Source organism: Mustela erminea, chromosome 6 (genome assembly GCF_009829155.1).
Source record: "Mustela erminea isolate mMusErm1 chromosome 6, mMusErm1.Pri, whole genome shotgun sequence".
Classification (NCBI taxonomy): domain Eukaryota; kingdom Metazoa; phylum Chordata; class Mammalia; order Carnivora; family Mustelidae; genus Mustela; species Mustela erminea.
In genome coordinates, this window is record NC_045619.1 from 139,702,096 (window position 1) to 139,726,933 (window position 24,838).

General features: G+C 41.7%; 1 protein-coding gene across 11 annotated transcripts in view; it reads left to right on the top strand.

Annotated features, from left to right (window-relative positions):
- PRKCQ (protein kinase C theta) overlaps positions 1-24,838 on the top strand; it is a 182,078-nt gene that overhangs the window by 53,699 nt on the left and 103,541 nt on the right. For 9 of the 11 annotated variants that reach the window (XM_032349801.1, XM_032349802.1, XM_032349799.1 and 6 more), the window contains 6 exons: positions 2,741-2,940; positions 5,923-5,983; positions 14,618-14,780; positions 15,920-15,951; positions 16,048-16,133; positions 21,322-21,451. In XM_032349801.1, the coding sequence (XP_032205692.1) occupies positions 2,741-2,940; positions 5,923-5,983; positions 14,618-14,780; positions 15,920-15,951; positions 16,048-16,133; positions 21,322-21,451 (672 nt within the window). Of the gene's footprint in view, positions 1-2,740; positions 2,941-5,922; positions 5,984-14,617; positions 14,781-15,919; positions 15,952-16,047; positions 16,134-21,321; positions 21,452-24,838 lie in introns of those variants that run through there. The other 2 variants (XM_032349806.1, XM_032349808.1) reach the window with 2 other exon arrangements.

Consider the following 24,838-nt stretch of genomic DNA (forward strand, 5'->3'; position numbering starts at 1 on the left):
CTTGCTCCCAATCTAAAACCTTTCAAATGTCACAGAAACCTTTGAAGTGTAAAATGTCTTGAGTTTTTCAAAGCCACTTTCGACTTAATGGGTCTCCTGGATCCCGTTCTCTATAAGCACAGGGCCTCACTGACATTTGCCTCCCAAGAGCCTTTTTTAAATTTCTTCTTCTTCTTCTGGCCTTGCCTTTGAACTTGGTCTGATCAGCCATGTGCATCAAGGGACCTTGTCAGAAAGGAAGACTCTGTTTTTCCAAAAGGTTAGCCTGCGGAGTTCGGAGGTTTTGGTTTTTGATTCTGTTTTGGTTTTGTTCTGAAAAGGAAGCACTCTGCACATCAAAGTTCAAGTATTACTTCAGTAGATTTTATTTATTTATTTTAGATTTCTTAATTTGATTATAGTTGACACTCAGTGTTCTGTTCTTTTCAGGTGTGATGTACACGTTACACTATGCCCACCACGAGTAGACCTACCATCTGTCACCAGCCAGCGCTGCTACAGTACCGTTGGCTATATTGCCTGTGCTGTAACTTTCATCCCTGTGACTTATTCCCTCCAGAACTGGAAGCCTGGACCCCTCACTCCCCTTCACCCATTTTTCCCATTCCCCACTGCGCTCCTCTAGAAACCATCAGTTTGTTCTCCATATTTATAGGTTCATTCTGCTTTTTGTGTATTTATTAATTTGGTTTTCTTAGATCCTACATATGAGTAAGAAATCATGGGGTATTTTTCTTTTTTTTAATTTGCCTTATTTTACTTATCCTAATACTCTCTAGACATTCTGTTGTTGCAGGTGGCAGGATCTCATCCTTCTAAGGGCCATATATGCTCTCCCATTAGGTATACATGTTATACATTTGTGTTTCGTTGGACACTTAGGTTGTTTCCATATCTGGGCTATTGTAGATAATGTTGCAATAAACATAGAGGCCCATGTTTTTGTTCTCTTTGGGTAAATACCCAGCAGTGGAAGTACCGGGTCATATGGTAGTTCTATTTTTAAGTTTTGAGAAGCCTCCATCCTATTTTCCACAGGGGATGCCCCAATATTTAAAAGTGTATCCATCTTGGAAGTCTTAGATTGCATTTTCCATGATGAGTCAATAGAACAGGGACCAACAGGACAGAATTGTTGTCAGTCTGGGAGCCTGGGAGGCTCTGGAAATGGCAAAACTCACTGAAAGTCGTTAGGATCCCAAGTTCTGATCCTCTTTTTAGGTGATTACAAACCTTGTGAATGAGGTCAGAAGAGCCTCAACACAGATCTCTCTGCCCCTTGCAGGGGCGTGGAGAAAGTTTACAGCTGAGGAGTTATGAGAAAGAGGGGCTTCCCGTCCGTGGAAGTAGAGTGTTACTGTGGTCATTAGAATTGCCATTTGTATTTTTTTTTAAGTCCAGTCTCCAGTTAACTCTTTTCAAGCAAGCCATCAAAACCTTCCGCTTCCTCTTCCACTTTGGACCTTGTCAGAGTTTATCCCTTTCATAGCCAGGTTTATGGAAAATTAGAAGTTTCTGTTTATTCAAGTGCTCATACACATCCCAAAGGACAATTCAGCAAATGATAGGCATGTGTTCTGCTTTGCCATCGTGTATCAGAGAGAAGGGGCCATCAGGAGTCTGAACTGCTTTGTTTCCTTGCTTAAACGGATTTTTCCTTTTGGCTTTCCCAACATCTCCGAATTGCTAAATCTGCCACTGAGTGTGCTTATCAAAAGAAACCAACTCTCAAATACAGCTGCAGTTTGCTGTTCCTGAAATGATTAAAGAATAAACACTACAGAAAATCTAGTGGGGATGGAAGATATGCCCCTCTCCCTTAATCACACTAACAGACTCTTTCCCAATCTCTTGGTGGTTCCGGAGAGGTTTTCGTACCCTTTATCACCCTGACCACAGTTCTTGTCATCAGCCGCCTCCAGATCTCCCTCCTGCCTGCCCTTTTCTCATCTGTAGGTCCACAGCCTGCTTCCCTGATCCCACGGACTGAGACCACTGCCTCTCTGAGTTACGTGTTAGTTTTTGCATAGGGTGCATGGTGCATGTAAAATGTATCGTCCCTTGAGAATGAGAGAAAGAAATAATGGCTCATTATGCTTTAAGGGTTTTTACCTCACATTGCATTTATGTCAAATGAAAAATTTTTAAAGGTCTTTTCAAGGAGCACTTACTGTAAGCTTTAAATTATGCCATAGCATCTGTCAGATGAACACACAGTAGTTTTCTATCAACTCTTTTTAACTAGATGACAGTGACATTAATTAGTTGTGTGTTCACCCTTTGTAGATCATTAGAGGAAAGTCCCAGAAGGCATAAAAGTGTATGACATGTAGAGGATGGGACCTGGGTTATTCTAACCTCCTGAATATAGCAAGCTTGGCCCCTGATTGTCTATTTGCTCGAAGTAAAGCAACTGACTGTTGAATAGGAAAAGAATGTCGGCAGTCCAAGACATTATCATATATTTGCTGCTTAAATGACCAGATTGACTTATAAGTTTCGGTGTATCACCTTGTGTATCAAGGTGATCTCTCCTATACTGATACAGTGTATCACTCATATAGACCTTGGGGCTTTCTCATTCTGTCCTATATCGTCTCTAATTGTTTAACGTGTTACTTTTGACTTCCCAATGGAATTATATATCCTAGAGGACAGAGGGGGCAGATGCCACTGTGAAGTTGAATTATTTCCCAGAGTTGGCCAAAGGAGTAATGAGAACATTTCTTTCTGTTCCTAGAGAATGGGCAAATGTATATCCAGAAAAAGCCAACTATGTACCCGCCCTGGGACAGCACTTTTGACGCCCACATCAACAAGGGAAGAGTAATGCAGATCATTGTGAAGGGCAAGAACATGGACCTGATATCCGAAACTACCGTGGAGCTCTCCTCTCTGGCGGAGCGGTGCCGGAAGAACAATGGGAAGGCAGAGATATGGGTAAATATCCAGGCTGTGAGCTCCTTTTAAAGTGTTCCCACCACTAAGTGGTAAGCATCATGCTTGCTGAAGACAGAGCAGAGTTTCTGTGTCATCCTGAAATTATGACACACTCGTCTTAGGTAAACAGATTCCCTGCCACTTACTCACTGATGAAACTTGATAATGACGATGACTGTTCTTGTGGACTGTGAAACATACAGACATATTCAAATATCTAGACTCCTGTGTAAGGTGAGGAAGGTCTCTTAGGCTATGAAGAGTTGTTATCGATCTATAAGTGTAAAATAAGCTCAGAAATATCGCAAATTCCCCTTAATTTGGGAACCTAGCTGTTGACTATTTGTTGAGGTATCTATCTATGTGATCTCTTGATAAGATGTCTTAGATAAGGTGATAGGTAAGGGAAAAGACCAGCAAAGATCTCTGTGAGGTTTGGTCTTCCCTCTCCACACTTTGCCAATCCTTGTCAATTTTTTTTTAGCCGTAACTGTTCATTTAGTTCACTTTGTACTAAACACATTGTGTGTGTACATCATACACAATCCATGTTGCTGCCCTAAGTTTTTGAAAACTTAGGTTATAACTGTTTGGGTAGTGAATGTTTAGAAATGTTAAAGGAAAGAGTGAAATATGAAAGCGTAAAAATTCTCATGAAGATTTCTGGGGTGCACACAATGAAAAAACAAAGCAACCACAAACACTAGTAAAAACTGTTTTTAAATGATCTGAAACTCAGAAAATGTTTTCAAATGCTCTATCATTTATGCAAAAGGAGAGAATCTTACCTTTTCACTTCTTGTTTCCTATAACTCAAACTTCTAAGAACTCCACTCAGATTTTGAAATTGTTGGTTTCAAAATGGGAATGACAGAAACCTAACAACTAGAATTCTGTGTCAGTTTTCTATTTTTAACCTAAAAAAAAAAAAGTACTTTCTGAGAGAGTATATATTTATCCACATCTTTGCTGGTGATACTAAAGTAATCTTTGAAGATAAACATATACCAAGATTTTTTTTCTTTTAAGTCCCCATGCTCGGATATGTTTAGTAAATGTAGGCCAGCGGTATCTGTGGAGCGCTTCTGTGTCTGGTTGGAGAAATGATCCTGGAAATAGATCTCTGTTTGGGGGTGCTGCTTAGGCAGGTAGAAGAGGCTGAGTAACTGAATATCATCACAGGGGCGGGCCTAATGTGGAAGGGTCCGCACACGAGGGAGGGGAGCATGAGACGCCAGTCAGCTCAGGGCCTGAAGGGGGGCCGACACCTAGCTCAGCTAGGAGAAGAGGTTAATTAGACCAAATGTTACCCACTTCTCACTCACCCCATTTGTCTTCTGCTTTCTGCCTCATTTTTAAGAAAGAGTCACCAAATACTTTAATTTTTTAAAGTAGCATGCTCTTTGGGGTGCCTGGCTGGCTCAGTCCGTGGAGCGTGGAACTCTGGATGCCGGGGTTGGGAGTTCAAGCCCACACTGGGTGTAGAGATCACCTAAAAATAAAATCTTTAGGGCGACTGGGTGGCTCAGTGGGTTAAGCTGCTGCCTTCGGCTCAGGTCATGATCTCAGGGTCCTGGGATCGAGGCCCGCATCGGGCTCTCTGCTCAGCAGGGAGCCTGCTTCCCTCTCTCTCTCTGCCTGCCTCTCCATCTACTTGTGATTTCTCTCTGTCAAATAAATAAACAAAATCTTTAAAAAAAAAATAAATAAATAAAATAAAATAAAATCTTTAAAATGAACAAACAAACAAACAAAATGAACAGAAAAGTAGCATGCGGTTGGATTTCCTTCTCCATTAACAAACGGATAACTAATTTTTAAATTATTTGGCTAGCCTCCCCTGACAAGCAGGTTGGTTTTCTATTTATAGCTCTTAAAGTTGTGTTTGATTTCTTGCTTAGGTGTCTCCTGATTTTATTCCTCTTGAAGTTTTGATTGATTGATTGATTGATTGTATTCTATGGTTATTAAAGCCATAAGTACTTGGTGGCCTTCAGAGTCTTATTTTACTTAAGCAACCTTTTTACATTTTGTAGCTTTTTTCCCCAAGAAGGTTCCCCAGTTTACTTTCATTTATAGTGTCTAAGGGCCAACAGGGTGCTTTGGACCTTGATTTCCCTTTGCTCTATTGAAATCCACTTTCTTAGAAATAATTTCTCTATCTAAAAAAATATCCACAGAGGAAGGGAGGGGAAAGAGAATGGAAAGAAATCAAAGAGGGAGACAAACCTTGAGAGACTCTGGACTCTGGGAAACAAACTGAGGGTTGCAGAACGGAGGGGTGTGGGGATATGGATTTGTCAATTTCCCCCTTGTCACATCACATGATAACCTGAAGCCTCCCTTCAGTGCTACTCTGCTCTGCTCCCTTCTATGTAATGATACTGGGATGTGTATTTTTGTCCATTTTTAGACAAATCTAATCAGAATTTCCCATGGTAGATTATCTAGCACTTTCCCAAGGACAGTTTCCTTACCAAAGAAAAACACAGTTCCCACTTCATACCCTGGTTAACCTAGAGGCATGTGGGTAGGCACCCTCAGAGCAGAATCCATCTTGCCATCTAGAAGACCTACTGTTGCCCCCAGTTACCTGGTCCCAGTGTCCGGGATCCTTTTGTTGTGATGAAGATCTGAACCTGCCCTACTCACAACCGTGCAGATGAGAGCCAGCACAGGGCAAGAATAGCAAACGGAAACTGTTTTAGAATTTTGTTTCTTCCTCATGGAAATTTTGATCTCCAAGTAAAATTAATGAGCTGCTAAGGTGTTTTAATTTAAAAGAAAAAAAAAAAAACGTTGATTGCATGGATGGTACACTATTTTGATGGTAACCGGTATGAGTAAAAAGTTAGGAGGAGGCAGTCTTGGGTTCTACATTGGAAATGTCCTGCCGCCACCACACTCACCAGTTGTGTCATTAAATGTAGAGCTTGTTTCGCATTCTCACTGATATTTCCTTTTTTCCTTTCTTTCAATCAGTTAGAGCTGAAACCTCAAGGTCGAATGCTAATGAATGCAAGATACTTTCTGGAAATGAGTGGTAAGTGACATTTTGTCTTGTTTGGGGGTGAGGAGGGCGTGTCCTTTCTCCTTCTGTACAACCTGTTTGACTTTTGCAATAGCAGAGAAAATCATTAGGAGAAAAGGAAACACAGGAAGTTTTCTCAAAAGTTTTCAGTGGTGTTCAAATATTGTTGAAAATTTGCTCTCTGGGCCAGAGAAATGTAGAAATCGAAAACATTTATAGCATTAGTTTCTCAATAGTGTGAACTCATGTGCCCAGTGCTTTTAGAGTCAGTCTTTATTTTAGTTTGGAAATGTCACGTAAATACAAAAGGCTCTGTTGACACGTCACTCTATGAGTATTAAATAAGAGATCACGCTGTCAGTAAAATACAAAATGAATAGGAAACAGGCAAGTATTTCTCATAATGCTAGTAGCAAAATAATAATGCTTCAAGTTAGCCACCTCAAATCCTTTTAGGAACAGAAGGAAAACGTGCATTGCTAAGGAGCGTCATTTCCACGTCATGCACAGACATGGGTCACAGAGGTGACGCTTAGGAGCAGGGCTTTTGGTGCCTGTGACAGTCTGTCCATTCCTTCTGTTGCATTTGTGCTCTGCCATCAAAGTGCCGTGCAAACAAATCAAATGCTGCTACTCCTGAAATCCTAAACCTCAGGATGGATATATGTACTTATTGATCACAAACTAATTTTATTTTTTCCTAAATTAGTTTAACTACCAAGAGACAAATTTTAGTTTAGAGATTTATGGTGCTTTCTGGGATTTGGCTTAACATATCCAGTGTCTTTGGGCACAGGTTCAAACAAATGCATTGCGGGGGGTGGGAAAAAGATATTATGAGATTATCAGGGAATCTTGAACTCTCACCAGGTGTTTGGTGATATGGAGGCATTGTTATTAGTTTTCTAGGTGGGATGATGGTATTGTGGTTCTGTTTCCTAAAGTGGGTCCTCATCTTTAAAAGACATACTAAGGGGCACCTGGGTGGCCCCGTGGGTTAAAGCTTCTGCTTTCAGCTCAGGTCATGATCCCAGTCCTAGGATCGAGCCCCGAATTGGGCTCTCTGCTCAGCGGGGAGCCTGCTTCCGCCTCTCTCTCTGCCTGCCTCTCTGCCTACCTGTGATCTCTGTCAAATAAATAAATTAATCTTTAAAAAAAAAAAAAGAGAGAGGGAGACATACTAAAATGTTTATAGATAACACAACACCAGGCATTTGCTTCAAAATAACCCATTGGTATGTGGGTGTGTATCACAGATAGCATGTTTTGGAAAATAGTGGCCTTAGACCGATCATTATTGAAACTGGATGATCTATACTGGGAAATTGATTACAGTGTTTGCTCAGCTTTTGTATGGATTTTAAAATTCCCATAATAAAGCTTTTTTTTTTCTTTAAGAAGAAAAGGATCCCTAAAGAGGTAGCAGTACAATATGAAATTTTTTATCTCGTGGAGGCTCTAGGTACATAGAACGCGGCATTGTGCCATTTTTTAAAAGATTTTTTTATTTATTTGAGAGAGAGAGAAAGACTGTTCACAAGCAGGGGGAGTGGCAGAGGAAGAAGGAGGAGGAGGCTCCCCTCTGACCAGAGAGCCCGACGCAGGACTTGATCCCCACACCCTGGTATCCTGACTTGAGCCAAAGGCAAACATTCAACTGACAGCCACCCAGGTGCCCCAGCATTGTACTACTTCGGGGTTGGCCACATGGTAGAGTGGTTGTAGGAGCTGAATAACTGGGTTAAGTGTTTCGGGTAAATGGTTCAAAGAACACTGCTTTGAAAAACAAATTCATGGATATTTATCCTATTGCTTCGAAACTTAATTTTCTCTTAGAATGAAAGATAACATTCAGGTGACCCCAAAACAATGATATTTCACAGATAGTAATTACCCAAACCCAGGACTTTTTTTTTTAAGGATAAAATTTTGTCATGTTTAAAATTTTTGTATCTAGGCCCAGATTGAGACTGTTTCTAAAGTTTTATATATCTAAAAGCTTTAATTTTTAACAAACAATATTTTGGACTAGCCTAACTAGAAAATTCTTTATTGATGACAAGAACTATAAGATATCATTCTATTTTAAGAATATTATATATATATATATATAAAATATTCTTTTTAATAGAATATTAATAGAATATTTTAATAGAATAGAATAAATAAAATATAATATATATAAATAAAATAGAATATATATATATATATATATATATATATATATATATATATATATATATATATAGTTTTTGGAAGGATTCAGAAAACCAAGACATGAGTTCTCATATTCAAGGAACTTAAGCCTAGATTGGAGAAGTGGTACAGACTAAACTATTGGAGAAGAATTTAGTCCTAAACCACACAAATACTAATTAACCAAGAGATCAATAGGGGTTGCCTTCATTTCAGAAAATTCCATAGAGTAGACGTTGAAAGACTGGCATAATTGAATTTGCAGACAAAAGGGATAGCTTTCTAGGAGGAAAACATGAATATTTGAGCAAAAATATAAATGGATGCAGAATTGTGAGAAGACCAGTCTAGGCAGATCAGAGGGCACCTGCTAAAACCAGAATGAAGAACCTAAGACAGATCTCAGAGGGCTTGGAATCCAGGCAAGAGGAGTGTGTAGACCTAGGAAAGTTACCAACAAGGAGTCACAGTCCCCTTCTTGAGCAGGCCATGATATGATGAAAGCAATGTTTGGGGGGGAATTGCTTCTGAATGAATATGGGACCGATCTGGAAAGGGAAATAGACTGGGTATAGAGAGAGCCTATAAAATTTCATTTGTGCAATGGAGAGGTGATGAGAACCTGGTCTTGGGGCATGGTTATAGGAATGAAATAAAAGGAAGAGTCCAAACAAAAATAAGATTTCATGGCAGTGTAGATGAAAGGTTATGCCCATTATGAGTAAATAGTTGAAGTACTTTATAATTCTTTAAAAGTGGAAGTTGAATGAAGGGAAAATTGTTAATGATACTCCTTAAAATAGTTGGACTAGGAAAATGATAATGGGAGTGCTAAGCATGGGAGATATGAGAAGAGAAAGCACTTGGGGGAAGATACAGGATTCAATGGTGGATAACATTTCTGATAATGTCATGTCTCTAGTACCCCTGTTTTATGGAAGCATCGATATTTTTCTACTCTACAGGGTAGCAGATGGCTATTGCTCTCCACACACAAATCACTCCATTCCCTCTGTTTCAAAATCCTCATTCTGTGATTTCTGTGTTAGATTACTTTGTCTTCCTCCTTTGCTCCCCTACCAATCAGTCTTGGCAGCTTTAGTCTTCATTCCCACCTCGTATTTTGACACCTTCCTACACTTTTCTTTATCCATTCAAAAACCTGCAGTGACACCAGACACCAGGTTTTCACTTGGAATTCTCCACTGTTGAGAACTCAGAGTCAGACCTTTCTCTCTCAGAGCTCATCCTCCTCTCCTGTCAATTCTGTCCTTTCTTTCACCCACTAGCGACAGGAATCTTCCCTAACCCTGGTTTCTCTCTTCACACCTTTTGTTAGCCCACGTCTGTCCTTGACTCCCTACCTTCCCTGAAGTCCATAGCTCTTTCCAGCACTCTGCTGTCATGAGTGCCTTCCTCTGCCAAAAATGTTGTGATCTCCAAAAATTGCTTTCTTCCCTCTCCTCCAAGGCTTTGCCTGAAAAAGCCATTCAGCTGAATCCATTACAAACTGTTGCTGGTAGATAATGTTCTCATGTTTCAGACTCATGTCCTTAACCCCTTAGAGGATCTTTCCAAGTAAATTTCCTGTATTACTTTAAATTCAATATATCCAAAGTTAACACTCACCATTTTCACCAGTAACCTATTCCTTTTCTACTCACTATTCCAGTTAATTATTTCTCCAGCCACTCAGAAACCTGGAAGTAACTTTTATAGCCTCTCTTTTCTTGACCTCCCACCTTAATCCAACAGTTTTTGCCCATGTTGTCTCTTCAGCATTTTTCTTTTTTTTTTCCTGCTTTTCATTATTCTTGCCTCTTGCCAAATCCAAACATTATCCTACATGGCTGTCAGAATAAACTATGTAAACCTGTTTCTGAATATGCCAGGCTTCTGTTCCCCCCTTTGCCCCTGCCTACAGCCTTTCAGCGTTTGCAAATTATCTACAGGAAAATGTTCAAACTGACCTGATACCTACAAATCTTCTGTGTGTGACCACTGATGTTTTCTGTTTCATATTCCATGCTTGGAAGTACACGCATCCTCAGGGACCTTGTCTGAATGTACCCTTGTGCATTCCCTTCCATCTAGAGAGGACATCTTTTGCTTCCCCCACCCCCATACCTTCTCCTACTCATTGGTACAAGTTATCTATTCTTCAGAACCCAGATCAGAAGTCATCTTTTAGACCTTTCCTGTCCAACTTTCCTCTTTTTCTCACCTCCACCTCTCTATACCTGCCTTAACTGGTGTAGTTTCCTTATCTCTGGTTACATAGCATCCTGTGAATATTTATGTTCTGACTTTTACTGTAATAATTGTCCTTTGTAGACTCTAAATTTCTTGTAGGAAGGCAATGGCTGAACCATGTCTTATTTGTCTCTTTAACTCCAGCACTAGGTTGCATGCCACATACATAGGAGGGACTTAATAAATGTTCATTGAACTACTCCGACTCACCCTGGTATTTAGAAATTCCTTTTATTCCCATAAAATGGCTATTCCAAAATTACCCTCCTCCTCAGTTTCTAAGGGTATCTCATTCCTCTCTCACTTTTGGAGTTTGGCTGTGCCCCCAGTTTAACCAGGAATGACTCTTGTCTCCTGTCTGTCTCTGTACATTAGAGATAGCTCCTGCTCCCTATACTTGCTTCCTGCTCTGTGGACTCAGAAACAGTCCCTCCCTTTCTGGGTCTCCTGCCTCAAATTCCTAGCAGCTACCTACCATAAGCTCTGTAACATCTTCAGTGTTTTCTTCTCTCTTTGGTTTCCGACTCATTGCCAAGACATACTGAATTAAGCCATCTTGTCCAGTCTGAAAAAAGACATTTTTTTTACCTTAAAAGTCTGGCTTATATTTTGACAGACCCACTAAGTTGCTTTCTTCAAGAGTATGATTCCTCAAAACAAATTTTGCTTTCTTAGCCTCTGGTTCCCTTGATATCTCTATACGAATGCTGCAAAGCCCATTCTTTCTTGGCTTACCCAATGTGATACTATTAAAGTTTTTCTCTTAATTTTTTAACTGTTCCTTCTGTTTCTTTTGTAATCCCTTTTACTACCTCCTAAAAAATATGGGTGTACATATCAACATGTCCATTCCAAACCATCACATACTGTTTGTGTGAATGCCTTGTCTTCCTGACTTGACTGTTAGCCACTCAGAAGTTAGGGATAATATCTCATATTTCTTCAGAACATTAGGCATAGCAGTTTGCTCTGAGCTGCCCAGGGAATACCTGTGGTTGACTGATTACAAACAAGTGATAAGTTAGGCTAAATAAGAGATTAGGAACTATTGCTAGAAAGAAATAATCAAACATATAAAAACCAATAAACTTATTTAAGCCAATAGAGAGCAAATTCCTTCAGAAAAAAACATAGTAAATACCAGAAGAATTCAAGAAATTCTGAGTGTTTATATAGTTGCTCTCCTGTAATGATCAAAATGGTTAGAGGATAAAGAAAAAAAATCAAAGGAAGTCCCAAGGGAATAAAAGATCAAAATGGTTAGAGGATAAAGAAAAATCAAAGGAAGTTCCAAGAGAATAAATGTATTTCTAGCACTTTCTGACATTTTAAAAAATTTACAGTTTTATATAGTTTAATGTTCAGAATATGCATATATATATACATATATGTAAATATATACATATGTATGAATATATTTACAGTAATAAAATTAGGATTCCCAGAATAATTCACTTCTATTGCCTGAATTTAAAAGTACATTTATACTTTACTTCATTTCATGTGGACCAAAATAGAAATGAGTCAAATCTTACTGACAAACTACGTACTACACCAGTCACAAGTTGTAAATAGATCTGCTTATACCAGAACTTGCAGACAACAGCAGTTGCCTCAGTGACCCTGAAATTAACCCCCCCATTCACCAAACCTAACTTATTTCCGGCTCAGTTCTATATAAAAAGAGCTACATTACCTAACCTTAAAGTATTGGGCAAAATATTATATCTCATCTGTGGAACTTTTTAGAGTTATTCGGAATGCTCTTTATCTGAGAGTGGGAGTTGCCATAAAACAGACCTGTGGACTACTGTAGAGAAGATGTTAGTCATAAAATGGGGCATGGGATTTGGATGGGTCGCTGGGGGAGAGCTCTCTATCCACATGCCCCCTGCCCTTTATCTACCCAATGTATTTCTACCCTGGCCCCATTAAAGATATGAAAAATAAAGTACATTGGCAGGAACATTTGTCTCAAGTGTATCATCATACCTCTGCCACTGCTTATCCCGAATGGAAGTAATTTAGTTTAAATATTGCTAAATCATTATATTTGTGAGATATAAGTCTCTTATTCTTGCTAAGCCTCCATTTTTATTACTTGTAAAAATATAAGAAATGTAAATAATCTAAGATACTTTCCAGCTATTTAAAATTATAGTATTAGAAGTTACAATCACTAAATTCCTTATCCTTATTTTAGTAATAATTATTTTATTTATTTATTTTTATTTTTTAAAAAAATTTTTTTTATGTTATGTTAGTCACCATACAGTACATCATTAGTTTTTGATGTACTGTTCCTTGATTCATTGTTTGTATATAACACCCAGTGCTCTATGCAGTACATGCCCCCCTTAATACCCATCACCAAGCTAACCCATTCCCCCACCTCCCCAGCACAAAATCCTCAGTTTGATTCCTGAAGTCCATAGTCTCTCATGGTTTGTCTCCCCATCTAATTTCCTCCCTCCCTTCATTTTTCCCTTCCTTCTCCTAATGTCCTCCATGCTCTTCCTTATGTCCCACAAATAAGTGAAACCGTATGATAATTGTCTTTCTCTGTTTGACTTATTTCACTTAGCATAATCTCCTCCAGTTCCATTCATGTTGACATAAATGTTGGATATTCATCCTTTCTGATCACTGAGTAATATTCCATTGTATATATGGACCACATCTTCTTTATCCATTTGTCTGTTGAAAGATATCTTGGCTCCTTCCACAGTTTGGCTATCATGGGCATTGCTTCTATGAACATTAGGGTGCATATGGCTCTTATTTTCAATACATCTGTATCTTTGGGGTAAATACCCAGTAATGCAATTGCTGGGTCATAGGATAACTCTATTTTTTAACTTTTTGAGGAACCTCCACACTGTTTTCCAGAGTGGCTGTACCAACTTGCATTCCCCACCAACACTGTAAGAGGGTTCCCCTTTCTCCACAACCTCTCCAAAATTTGTTGTTTCTTACCTTGTTAATTTTTGCCATTCTAACTGGTGTAAGGTGGTATCTCAATGTGGTTTTGATATGTATTTCCCTGATGGCTAATGATGATGAATATTTTTTCTTCTGTCTGTTAGCCATTTGTATGTTTTCTTTGGAGAAGTGTCTGTTCATGTCTTCTGCCCATTTTTTGACTTGATTGTCTGTTTTTTGGGTGTTGAGTTTCAGAAGTTCCTTATAGATCTTGGATACCAGCTCTTTATCTGTAGTGTCTTTTGCAAATATCTTCTCCCATTTATATTTATCTCTTATTTACCATTTTCTTCCCTCTTGAATGTTGGAGTTGTCATTACACTTTCAAACCATGATTGCCTTGCTTTTGTGTGTTTTCTTCAAGTCTGTGCTTCAGCCAGGAATCATTAGTATTCTCAGAATTTTACCAGCCTTTTAGAAATATGTTAAATTGGCATGGGGCACTATGGACAGTGACTATCATAGTACCTTCACCAATATTCTGAGCCCAGAATGAAATGAAGAAATGTGAATGTGATGATTTGATTTAGATGACTAGGTAACATCCAGGATTACCTAGACATTTAAAAACAATTACAGTCAACTGTTAATTTCTGGCTTTTTCCACACTGACTGTTGTAGTCTATAAATTTATAGCTGGTGCACCTGATCTCTGTGGACATGATGAACCAGAGCATAAATTTTCCAGAGTTCTTTTGCCCTCACATACAAGTCTGGCCAGCTCCCCTCCATCTACTGGACCCTGCCCATAAACCACCAGACATAAAGCATCCTGGGTAATTGAAGAAAAAAAAAAAGCTGTTTCTAAGTTGCTGTCAGTAACCACATTATTCTCTAGAATTACAGGCAAAAAGTATTTACCACTTCCTGCTTTTTCTGGCTGACTCATCATTGACAGTGAATAGGAGAGCTTGATAAATACTTTGAAAGGTCTAACCTCTGGTTTTAAAAACTTAAAGAGGATAGCTTAGAACAGTCAAAGAGGAGTGAGGGATTGAGCCAGTAATCCAACCTCATTGTTTTGACTGTATAGTAGTACAACCCACAATAATTCTGTATTCTAGAATTAAAGAAAGAAGCTTAGTGCTATACCAACCTTAATAGGAACCTGGGATTTTACTGGTTTCAGTGCTTGCCTAATTACGTGTCTGTCTCCATCTTTTCCCCATATCCCCATCCCCTCCACCCACTTTGTCCCTTGTCCTGTTCCTGCAGACACAAAGGACATGAGTGAATTTGAGACTGAAGGCTTCTTTGCTTTGCATCACCGCCGAGGAGCCATCAAACAGGCCAAAGTCCACCATGTCAAGTGCCATGAGTTCACCGCCACCTTTTTCCCACAACCCACATTTTGCTCTGTCTGCCATGAGTTTGTCTGGTATGGTAACTTGGCATTTCACTCCAAACTTCAGCTTGTGCCTTGTGTCCGGTCCTTTCAACCTGTCATGCCCAGCATGCGCCACCTCAGGGCAGTGTGCCGGCATAAGCACTGCATGGAGGGATGAGGCTTAAAGAGTGTGAATCTATACAGTATTTTCATAATATGACTCCTCTAGAGAAAGGAAGCCAGCTCTAGCAGAAAAAGTTTTCAAGAACTTTAGCTTCTGATTAAATGGGGGCCACTCGGGGAAAGAGGGAAGGACAGAAGAGGGAAACATCTTTACTGCTGGCACAGTTTTACAGTTGAAACTTCTCCCACCTTGATAGCCCAACTGTGCTGTTACTAATGTGTGTGAAATGCAAGACTTTTGCTTTGGAGCTAATGGGTTTAGATGTTTACAGGGCTCTTGGGCATCTTAGCAGCCCTCAGACAGAGATCGGTTCAAGCCTCAGTAAGCACACAGCAAAGGCGATGGGACTGTGGAGACTTGAAATGACTCCTGTCTCTGGTCTCTGCCTCCTTGCCTCTTCGTAGGGTGTTTTTTACTTTGGGCTGCTTCAGAATCCATCAACTCACCACTCCAGTCTAACTAGGGAATCCAAAGGTCAAATAGAATTTTGATGGATTTCCTCCAACTGTTTCCACTGAATGATTAGAATTGTCTTCCTTTCTAATAATGAGCGGTTCTCAGGAATGAGTCTAAGCTCAAGAATTTAGTAGTTGCAAATATTCTCAGATACTCAGTAAGAGGAAACAACATATTGTATAGATATCTTTGCTTATCTCTACTGAGCTTAGAGAGACAATGAATTTTTAAGTGTAGGACATGGAAATTTGCTACTAGGAGCCTGTGATGCATTTTCAGTCATGTATTTTCATCTCTACATGTTTGTTTGGAAAAAACACGAATGAGAGGAGAAACACAGTTTCTCATTTAGTTATCAGACTTTTACCAAAGCAGTTTAAGTTAAAAAACAAAAAACAATACATGTTAACACTTTCATCCAGTGACAGACCAGGGCTGTCGATCAGTGAATGCTCTGTGATACTAGGAAGCTATGGGATCTTGTTTGAACGTTTATGGTGCTGCTGTTGACGCAAACCTCCAAGTAAGCCAGACATGTTCTTTATTGCAGGGGTCTGAACAAACAAGGCTACCAGTGTCGACGTAAGTAAGAAGGATTTCTGTGGTATTATTATCATTCTTTTTATTTTGTTGTTCCTTAACTTCTGAAAATCTTAAGTTGCAATAATTTCTTTTCAGAGTGTAATGCAGCAATTCACAAGAAGTGTATCGATAAAGTTATAGCTAAATGCACGGGATCAGCCATCAATAGCCGAGAAACCATGGTAGGTGTTTGGGTTCCTCTTTCTGTCTGGAATATGGTCATTTTACCCTAACATTAAATTTTACAGCCCACTAATTCTTTTTAGTATTGCCTGAGCTTGAATGCTTAAGCTTATCAAAGAACAGCAATCTCCATAAAACCCTTTCCTCTTCAGGAATGATTATTCCTAAGATCCAAAACCAGGGGATAAGTACGAAAAACACAATAAGACTATTGATGACTCTACCTTTTCCAGGAAATCATGATAGAGTGCGCCCAGGAAACAGTTTTGGTCAATTATATGAGAACAAATCTTGTGGCGTCTATAGCTAGAATGGCCGGTTAAGGATGAGAGGCAAATGATGAGAAAATACAGACGCAGGCATTTACAAGGTTGGTGTGAGGTGCAGCAGAAGTACAATTCTCATGTTGAGAGGCAAGGGTTACTTTCATAATGAACTTTAAGACCTATGGCATAAGGACAGGTTAGATGTTACCCTGTAGGGAAGGGAAGCAGAGCTGGAGAGTCAGGCATACTTTCTTTCTTCATTCAACAGATATTTAGTGTGTATGTAATACATGGAAGATACTATACTACTATGTACAATGCAAAACAGAGCACAAAACAGACCTGGTCTTGCCTTTATAGAACTTACTGTAAAATTAGGGGAACACATAATTAATAAACAGCAATGTACTTTTTCCATTTATATTAAATAACCAGCAAGGTGGGATGATGGAGAAAAATTGAGTGACCTACATCAACCTAAGTTAAGGGAATCTCCCAGGCGAGCATTTAAGCTGGGAGCTAAGGGTAAAGGAACCAGCTATATGAACAGCAGGAGGAAGCAGCCTCCAGACAGAAAAGGCCCCAAGGAGGAAGGAGTCAGCATGTTCTAGGAACTAAAATGAGACCCTGCAGCTGAACAGCAAGGGTAAGAAAGTGAATAGAATACCAAGTTGGGGAACTTGGCAGGGCCTAGATTAGATTTTTATTTCTTAAGTCCCTGGAGAAGTGGTTGGATTTTATTTGACCTATAGTGGGAAGCCCACGTGGTGACTGATATAGGGGAAATTGTGGGTTGAGGTATGAACGTGAAAACCAGAGGTGACTGCAGAAGTCCTCTCAAGGAGAAAGGTTGTTGGCTTGTACCAGTATGGTAACAATGGTGAGGGAACAAAGTGATCAGGTTTTTGGGTGATTTTCTTGTTAGAAATGACTGGATTTGTCAATGGATTGGAAGTGGGAAATAAAAAAGAGGAAAATAAAGATGATGCCTTCGTGTCTGTCTTGAACAGTGGGGAAGTGGCAGAACCATTAACAAAGTAAGACTGAAGGAGAAATTGATATTTCAGTTCTAAATAAGTCCAGCTGAGATGCCTGTGGACATCCAAGTGGGGGTATCAAGTGGACAATATTACATGCATTTGGAATTCAGAGGAACCAGTAGACCAAATATATAAATTCCCCAAAGGAATCTAAAGTTGCTTGTTAGGTAGAAGAGAAGGAGCTTGTGATAAAGTCTAAGAGTTCATATAGGGCTCTTCATATGTTTAGAGTACATGAGGTTAGAGAAACCAGAAAGCAAAGGGCTCAGTTGCATTCAGTGCAGTTAAGAAGTTGAGAAAAATGAGGACCCCATGGAGATCTCCAGAGCCCTTGATTGAAGAAATTTCAGAAAATCGTAGAGGTGTTTGCTTCCCTGAGCAACACTGATGGTCACTGAGAGTTGGGGACATGGAAACAATTTATGTGCTAATATCATCAGGAATATTAACCTGAAGCTCATTGAAGTAGGACAGTCTCTGAAAGGAGTTGAAACAAAGGGATGGGAATATCCCAATTGCCAGAGAGAGAGGAGAGATGGATGAAGCTAGAGAGAAAGCAACAACCAAAGCAGTCAAGGAGGAAGAAGTCCACCCTTGGCAAGAGGGGATGATGTCTAAAGCCCATGTGGAGATGGGTCTCTCACAGACAGATGGTTGGTTCAGCCATTGTAACGGAAAGGGAGGAGGTGATTGCCGATGATGGCGGATTGTAGATTTGGGGGCAGGCAGATGAGAGCGCTTCCCTGAGACAGCTTACCCTCAGTGTCATCTGAAGGTCAGGGGGAGGAAGAAGAGAAGACCGCAAGGGGCTTTGAGGAGAAAGGACCTGTGAGAGAATTATCCTGCGATGGAAAAGCAAGGTGGTTAGAGAAGAACAGCGGGATTGCTGAGGACCATGCAAAGTCGGCCTGAGTTTCCGGGCCCAGCCTGCCCACGTGTGTGATTTTCTCCAGCTGAGGGGCAGGCACAGAGAAGGCTAATTGGTTGGGTTCTATAGAGCAGAGTTTCTTTTAAAAGGGGACCGTCTCCTATTAAAAGTGACTCTGCTAAGGCTCAAAGAGGTTAAAGTAGTTTGCAGTCAGTCACGTTTGCTCTAAGTAGCTGGCCTGGGACAAACTTTCCGATCTCAGTCTCCCAGAGCAGTGTGATAGACTCTCCCCGCCCAGTTTTATTAAGCAGTCATTGGCATACATCACTGTATCCATTGAAGGCATACATGATGATGGTTTGACTTGTGTATACTAGGAAATGATCACCACAGTAGGTTCAGCTAACATCCGTCATCTTACATAGATCCAATAAAAAGAGAAAACAAGATTTCTTCTTGTGATGAGAACTCTTAAGGTCTACTCTCTGAACACCCTCCCTGTATATCGCACAGCAGTGTTAGCTGTGGTCGCCATGCCGTACCTTCTCTCCCTAGGACTTCTCTTTTTTTTTTTTTTTTTTTTTAAAGATTTTATTTATTTGACAGAGAGAGATCACAAGTAGGCAGAGAGGCAGGCAGAGAGAGAGGAGGAAGCAGGCACCCCGCTGAGCAGAGAGCCCGATGTGGGACTCGATCCCAGGGCCCTGAGATCATGACCCGAGCCGAAGGCAGCGGCTTAACCCACTGAGCCACCCAGGCGCCCCCCCCAGGACTTCTCTTAGGAGCAGAAGTTCCTTTTGACCACGTTGCTCCGCTTCCACCTTCCTCCCACCCCCTACCTCCGCGAACCACAAGTCTGATCTCTTTCTATGAGTTTTGTGGGGTTTTGTTTTGTTTTCTTGGATTCCACATATAAGTGAGATCCTGTAATGTTTGTCTTTCTCTGACAAGTGTTTTGTTTCTTTAAATGAAATTAGCACCTCCCAACCTACGTCCTGCTCTCTCTACGTGATGCCTTCAGTTTTCCTGGGAAAATCACAGATTACAAGAACGACTATTAGCATCAATAGCTTTCCCTGGAAACAGAATGAGAGCCGCAAGTGCGATTTAAAATTTTCGGGTATCCTTGTATAAAAATTGAGGAGATAGTTTATATTATTTTTCTCATAAAAAGTCTTCAGAATCCAGGGACGCCTGGGTGGCTCAGTTGGTTAAGCAGCTGCCTTTGGCTCAGGTCATGATCCCAGCGTCCTGGGATCGAGTCCCGCATCGGGCTCCTTGCTCGGCAGGGAGCCTGCTTCTCCCTCTGCCTCTGCCTGCCATTCTGTCTGCCTGTGCTTGCTCTCGCCCTCTCTCTCTCTGATAAATAAATAAAAATATTAAAAAAAAAAAAGTCTTCAGAATCCAGAATGTGCTTTACACAGATAGCATATTGTCTTGTCCTCTAGCACAGACTCACTTGGCCCATGTGGCTAATTGGAAAATACAAATCTATAATCTTTTCTAGACATATTTGGAACTATTTTGAGCTCGGGGTCAAAATTTGAGGAAATTTGAAGTCTTCCAGCCCGGACCTTGACATAAATTGTTCATATTTGTATGGAAATGTTTATACAAAATGAGATCTGAAAATTATTTTTTCTTGGTTGAAAATGGCTAAGATAAGTTCAGAGTAACGTTTGAACAATTCTAAACAGCTGTTCTAATGACCCGATGCTAGCCAACATCCTCGGTGGAAATATTAGATATATCACTGTTAATGAAAAAGCTTAAGGCTTCGTGGCTGTGCACATTCCCCAGGAAATTGTTTAATTAAAAACTTCTGAGGAGATTATAAGTCTTAAGTAAAACTTTCTATATGACACAAGAATATTGGTATTCTCAACAGGAATCAGACCTTATGGTTCTGTTATTGCTGTTGTTCACGTGATATGTTTGGCTAAAGGAGAGAATTTCAACTCTGGAAAACAAAACAAAACAAAAAACCCTGTAATATATCAGCTACCAGCACCCGTCTCTCATCTCCCCTCTTCCCATCACCTTGACTTTGAGAGAAGAAAGGGTCATGACAGAAGGAGTATAGGCTGATTCTGACTTCAGGCTTATAGATGTCCCAGCTCACAGCTGTGGGATCTAAACAAGTGTCTTTTTTTTTTTTTAAGATTTTATTTATTTATTTGACACAGAGAGAGAGATCACAAGTAGGCAGAGAGGCAGGCAGAGAGAGAGAGGAAGCAGGCTCCCTGCTGAGCAGAGAGCCCAATGTGGGGCCAGATCCCAGGACCCTGGGATCATGACCTGAGCTGAAGGCAGAGGCTTAATCCACTGAGCCACCCAGGTGCCCCCCTAAACAAGTGTCTTGCCCTCTCTGTGCCTATGTTCCTCATTTATCAACTGAGGACTCTAATAAAGGCTCCTGCAAGGGGGTATTTGCAATATCACCTGTGTAAAAGATAATACATGTGACATATTTATCCACAGCACCTGGCAGGACCTGTCACCTGCTGCTCACCCCCTCCAGTCCATGCGTAATAGCTATGAAATTCTCCATACTTAGGCTTTTATAGTAGTAAACCTGAAACAGGGTTTCCCCTAGAGGAGGCATTATATAACATCTTCCAAAGGTTAGAGTCCTAGTTCTGAGTTGAAAAAGAAAAGGCAATATGTATACTAAAATAGGAAGGGCAGTGCAATGTTCACCCAGATCCCATTTAGAAAAATAATCCCAGTCCCACCTTCATGAGGATATTAGACTACCCGTGAGAATGCCTCAAACCTCAGCGTATTCCTGGTTACCTGATGTGTGTCTATGCCACACAGTCCCCTTGCCCAGAGGAGCTAATGGCTGCTCACCTTCTTTGGCCATGTCTGTAAGGCTTGACGAGTAAAGCATATGGCTTAAAGCGCACCATTCCAGCGTTTTTAGTGCTCTGTTGGGCTAGAGCAGCTGCTAAGACACCAGAGGCTGAGAACCAGGGACTTGCACGTGGTCAGATGTTCTCTCTTCTTTCAGTTCCACAAGGAGAGGTTCAAAATTGACATGCCGCATAGATTTAAAGTCTACAATTACAAAAGCCCGACCTTCTGCGAGCACTGTGGGACACTGCTGTGGGGCCTGGCCAGGCAGGGACTCAAGTGCGACGGTGAGTCCAGCGGGAAATGAGTGTGGGCCCCGTACGGAACCCCAGCGGGGTGGCTTTGCAGCTTTAATGGAGAGCACGAGGAGAAGAGGGAGCACAGAGGGTTGACTTCTCCGGCGAGCCCAGATGACCCTGGGATCAGAAATCTGAAGTTCCCAGGACAGCAGGCCACTGCCCTTTCCTGTCCATCTCCAACACCATCATCCTGGGATCCCAGAGAAGTGCAAACCTGCTCACACTCCATGTCAAGTCTCCTGGCCTGTCACCCTCGTGCTGGGAAGAGAGAAAGATGGCACTTTCTCTGGGACCTGCCCTGCTGTCTCCTGGTGTTCCTGGACTGCCCCTTCTGACCCTGGCCACTCAAGCTATGCCCCCACCAATCTTCCTCACACGTTAAGATTCTCTCTGTAGCCCACCGAGAAGCCAGCCCGGGACATCTGCTTGGCTGGCGGATGGTCCTGCACATAGGCGTTCCGACTTAGACTGGAGGGTCAATGCCCAAAGCATGCCCAGTAGCGGCCCAGCCCAGCACTGAGCATTATGTCCCCTCCTTTGATCTCTCCTTAAAAGCTGGCATTGCAGCAGGGCCTGACTGAGCTTCTCAGACCTGCCCTGAAGAAAGCAAAAAGCATATTCTTGCTCTAAAAGTTCAAATTTCTAAGGCAATAACCTTTGGAAACTGAGATCTGTTACACCAGGATTCTGCAGTAGGGAGGGAAAGTCCAGTAGGGCACTTGAGCCTTCTGCGCTGGGAGGGAAGGTGGGCCAGGGCTAGCCATTCAGAAAGGAAGGCATCCGGTTGCCGCAGAGGTCTTTCTATTTTGAATTATTAAATATGGAAGCCACTTTGCTTTTTCTTGGCCATCCCATTTTGGTTTACACCGCTGGCTTCATCTTTTACAGTTCTTATCTTTTTTTTTTTTTTTTAAAGATTTTATTTATTTATTTGACAGAGAGAAATCACAAGTAGTCAGAGAGGCAGGCAGAGAGAGAGAGAGGGAAGCAGGCTCCCCGCTGAGCAGAGAGCCCGACGCGGGACTCGATCCCAGGACCCTGAGATCATGACCTGAGCCGAAGGCAGCGGCTTAACCCACTGAGCCACCCAGGCGCCCAACAGTTCTTATCTTTTAAGTGATGAAGGCGAGGGTCACCTCCAACAGCCTTCTCTTCCTCATGCCCACCGTGCTCATGTGTCTGGTGAAGTCTGCAGTGGTGTCTTGGCAGAGGTGGGGAGGGTTAGGTTTTCACATGCGGTGAAAATTCACCTTAATCATCCCTTAGGAACCCCACTGTGCACCTTGCTCTGTACACCAGTTCGAGAGCACACGGGGGCCCTGGTACTCTGTGGACTATCCTTATCTTTAGGCGTTCACAGGCAAGAGTAACTTCAGAATTGAACGAGCAGGCTTGAGCAGTCGGATCCCCTCTGCGGGTTCCCCGGGTCTTCTGATGGTCTCCCTCACAGGGCAAGTTCCTTTGCCCTGGAGCCTGAGCACCCCACCTGCCCAGTGGTGCCAACAGCCTGACTGATGTCTCTGAGCTCAGAACGTCCATGAGGGTTCCTTGCCATTGTTTCACGACGCACACTCCTGCTCTGTTCCACCCCCCCCAACATTCTTTCTCCCCCATCCCTTCTCTTTCTCTCTCCCCGTCTCCTCCTACAGGCCAGGCAGCCCCTCTCCTCCCCCCCCCTCCCCTTTCCTCCCCTCCCTGTCCTCCCCAACACCCTCTGCTCCCGAGGCTGACGCCGGCAGACATCTCTGTGTCCTTGCCCCCCATGCCCTTGACATTACCTCCCCTTCCAATCTACTCTTTGGGCTCTGTTCCTCTGCCTTGGTCCTGTCTCTCTGTCTTGTTCTCTCCTAAGCCACCTTCCTAAACAAGGCCGGCCGTCATCGTTTCTCTATCCTCCGCTCTCTCCACTTTCATTCCCATGAAAATCACCATCCAAAGGGACTGTTTGCACTCAAAGAGATCAAGTTACCACCTAATAGGTCAGTAACAGAGGCATACGACATTATCAGAGTGGGAAGGGGACCTGCCTTTACGGGACTGTGTCTGAGAAAAGCTTAGGTCCAGCTACCATGTTTCAAAAACAAAGTGAAACTCTCCAACCCCCCTACACTCATTCCTCGTCCGCTGCCTCCCCTCGGCGTGCGGTAAAGAGTAAGGAAATGCAGCAAGGGCTGCCCGGTGTGCAGCCTGCCTCAAGTCCGGGAGGAGTCGTGCTAAATTCAGAAGGGCAGAGTGCCCTCGGCAGCAGCACTGTTACTGTATTACAGAGTTTAGATATACATAGAAGATTTCACTTAGGACAGATTTTGGTTATCTCAATGCATATAGACTGGGACAAGTACTAGTCTATACTTACACAGAAAATGCTAGTTTATTTTTATTAAGAGCTATCTGAGAAGAATAAACTAGTTAAAACCAAAGGCTGAAGCCTGCTAAAATTTCACTTAAATATTTTAAAACATATCTCATTGGAATAAATAATGAAGATGAAATAGAAGTATTTGTTGAGTACTTATTTAGTGCCAATCACTGTGCTGTTCTTTGCACACAAATGGGCTAATAAACAGGTGAGGGTAAAAGTGCATTATTTTATAGCCTGTCCTGCCTACTGCCTTATAAAAACCCCTACTGAGAGATCCTGATAGAATGAAATAGGACTTGAGAATACAATTCTATCAGCCAGAGTTTGGAAATCTTAAGTTACTTTTTTTTATTGTAATGGCAATATTTTATAAGCGCAATTTTGGTATTCTAAACCAACAACATGAAGTTGTGGTTGTCTTTATACAGATGGACAGGTGCACACACATCCCAATCCAAGATAGCTCATGGCATCACAGTGAGTGGAGGGTGAACCTTTCTTGTGCTGTTTTCGGGACTAATGAATCAGAATATTCCCCCAGGATCATAGGTCTGTATAAATCATTTGGTTGAACTGGCCCAACTCTGTGACAGGATGGAGATGAGGTCTCCGGGCTACTTTCTGTCCTCCCCCGCTTGCCCCTAAGCTCAGACCACCCCCATCCTTTCCATTTCAGTTCTGCTGGCGGAGGTTGCACCCTGGGCTTCAACCTAGAGGGAGAGAAGCTCCTTGGGGTCCATGTGGGAAAGGGGTTGTTTGAGCTCCAGTCCAGAGTGGGAGTAAATCACCTTTCATCCCAGCATTGCACATTTCCCCCCAGAGGGCCAGCATCACGTTTTTCTCTCAGCAGGGGCACAGTGTAAATGCATACTCCCCTATCAGCAAGCCTCTGGTTCTGACTCAAGTGGGAGTCATTCCCCAGCATCAAATAGAGGAACATCTGGTCTGTGTGGTAGCCTTGGCAAAGGGAGGTAGAAGCATAAAGGCATCATAAAAATACTGCCCTAACTAAT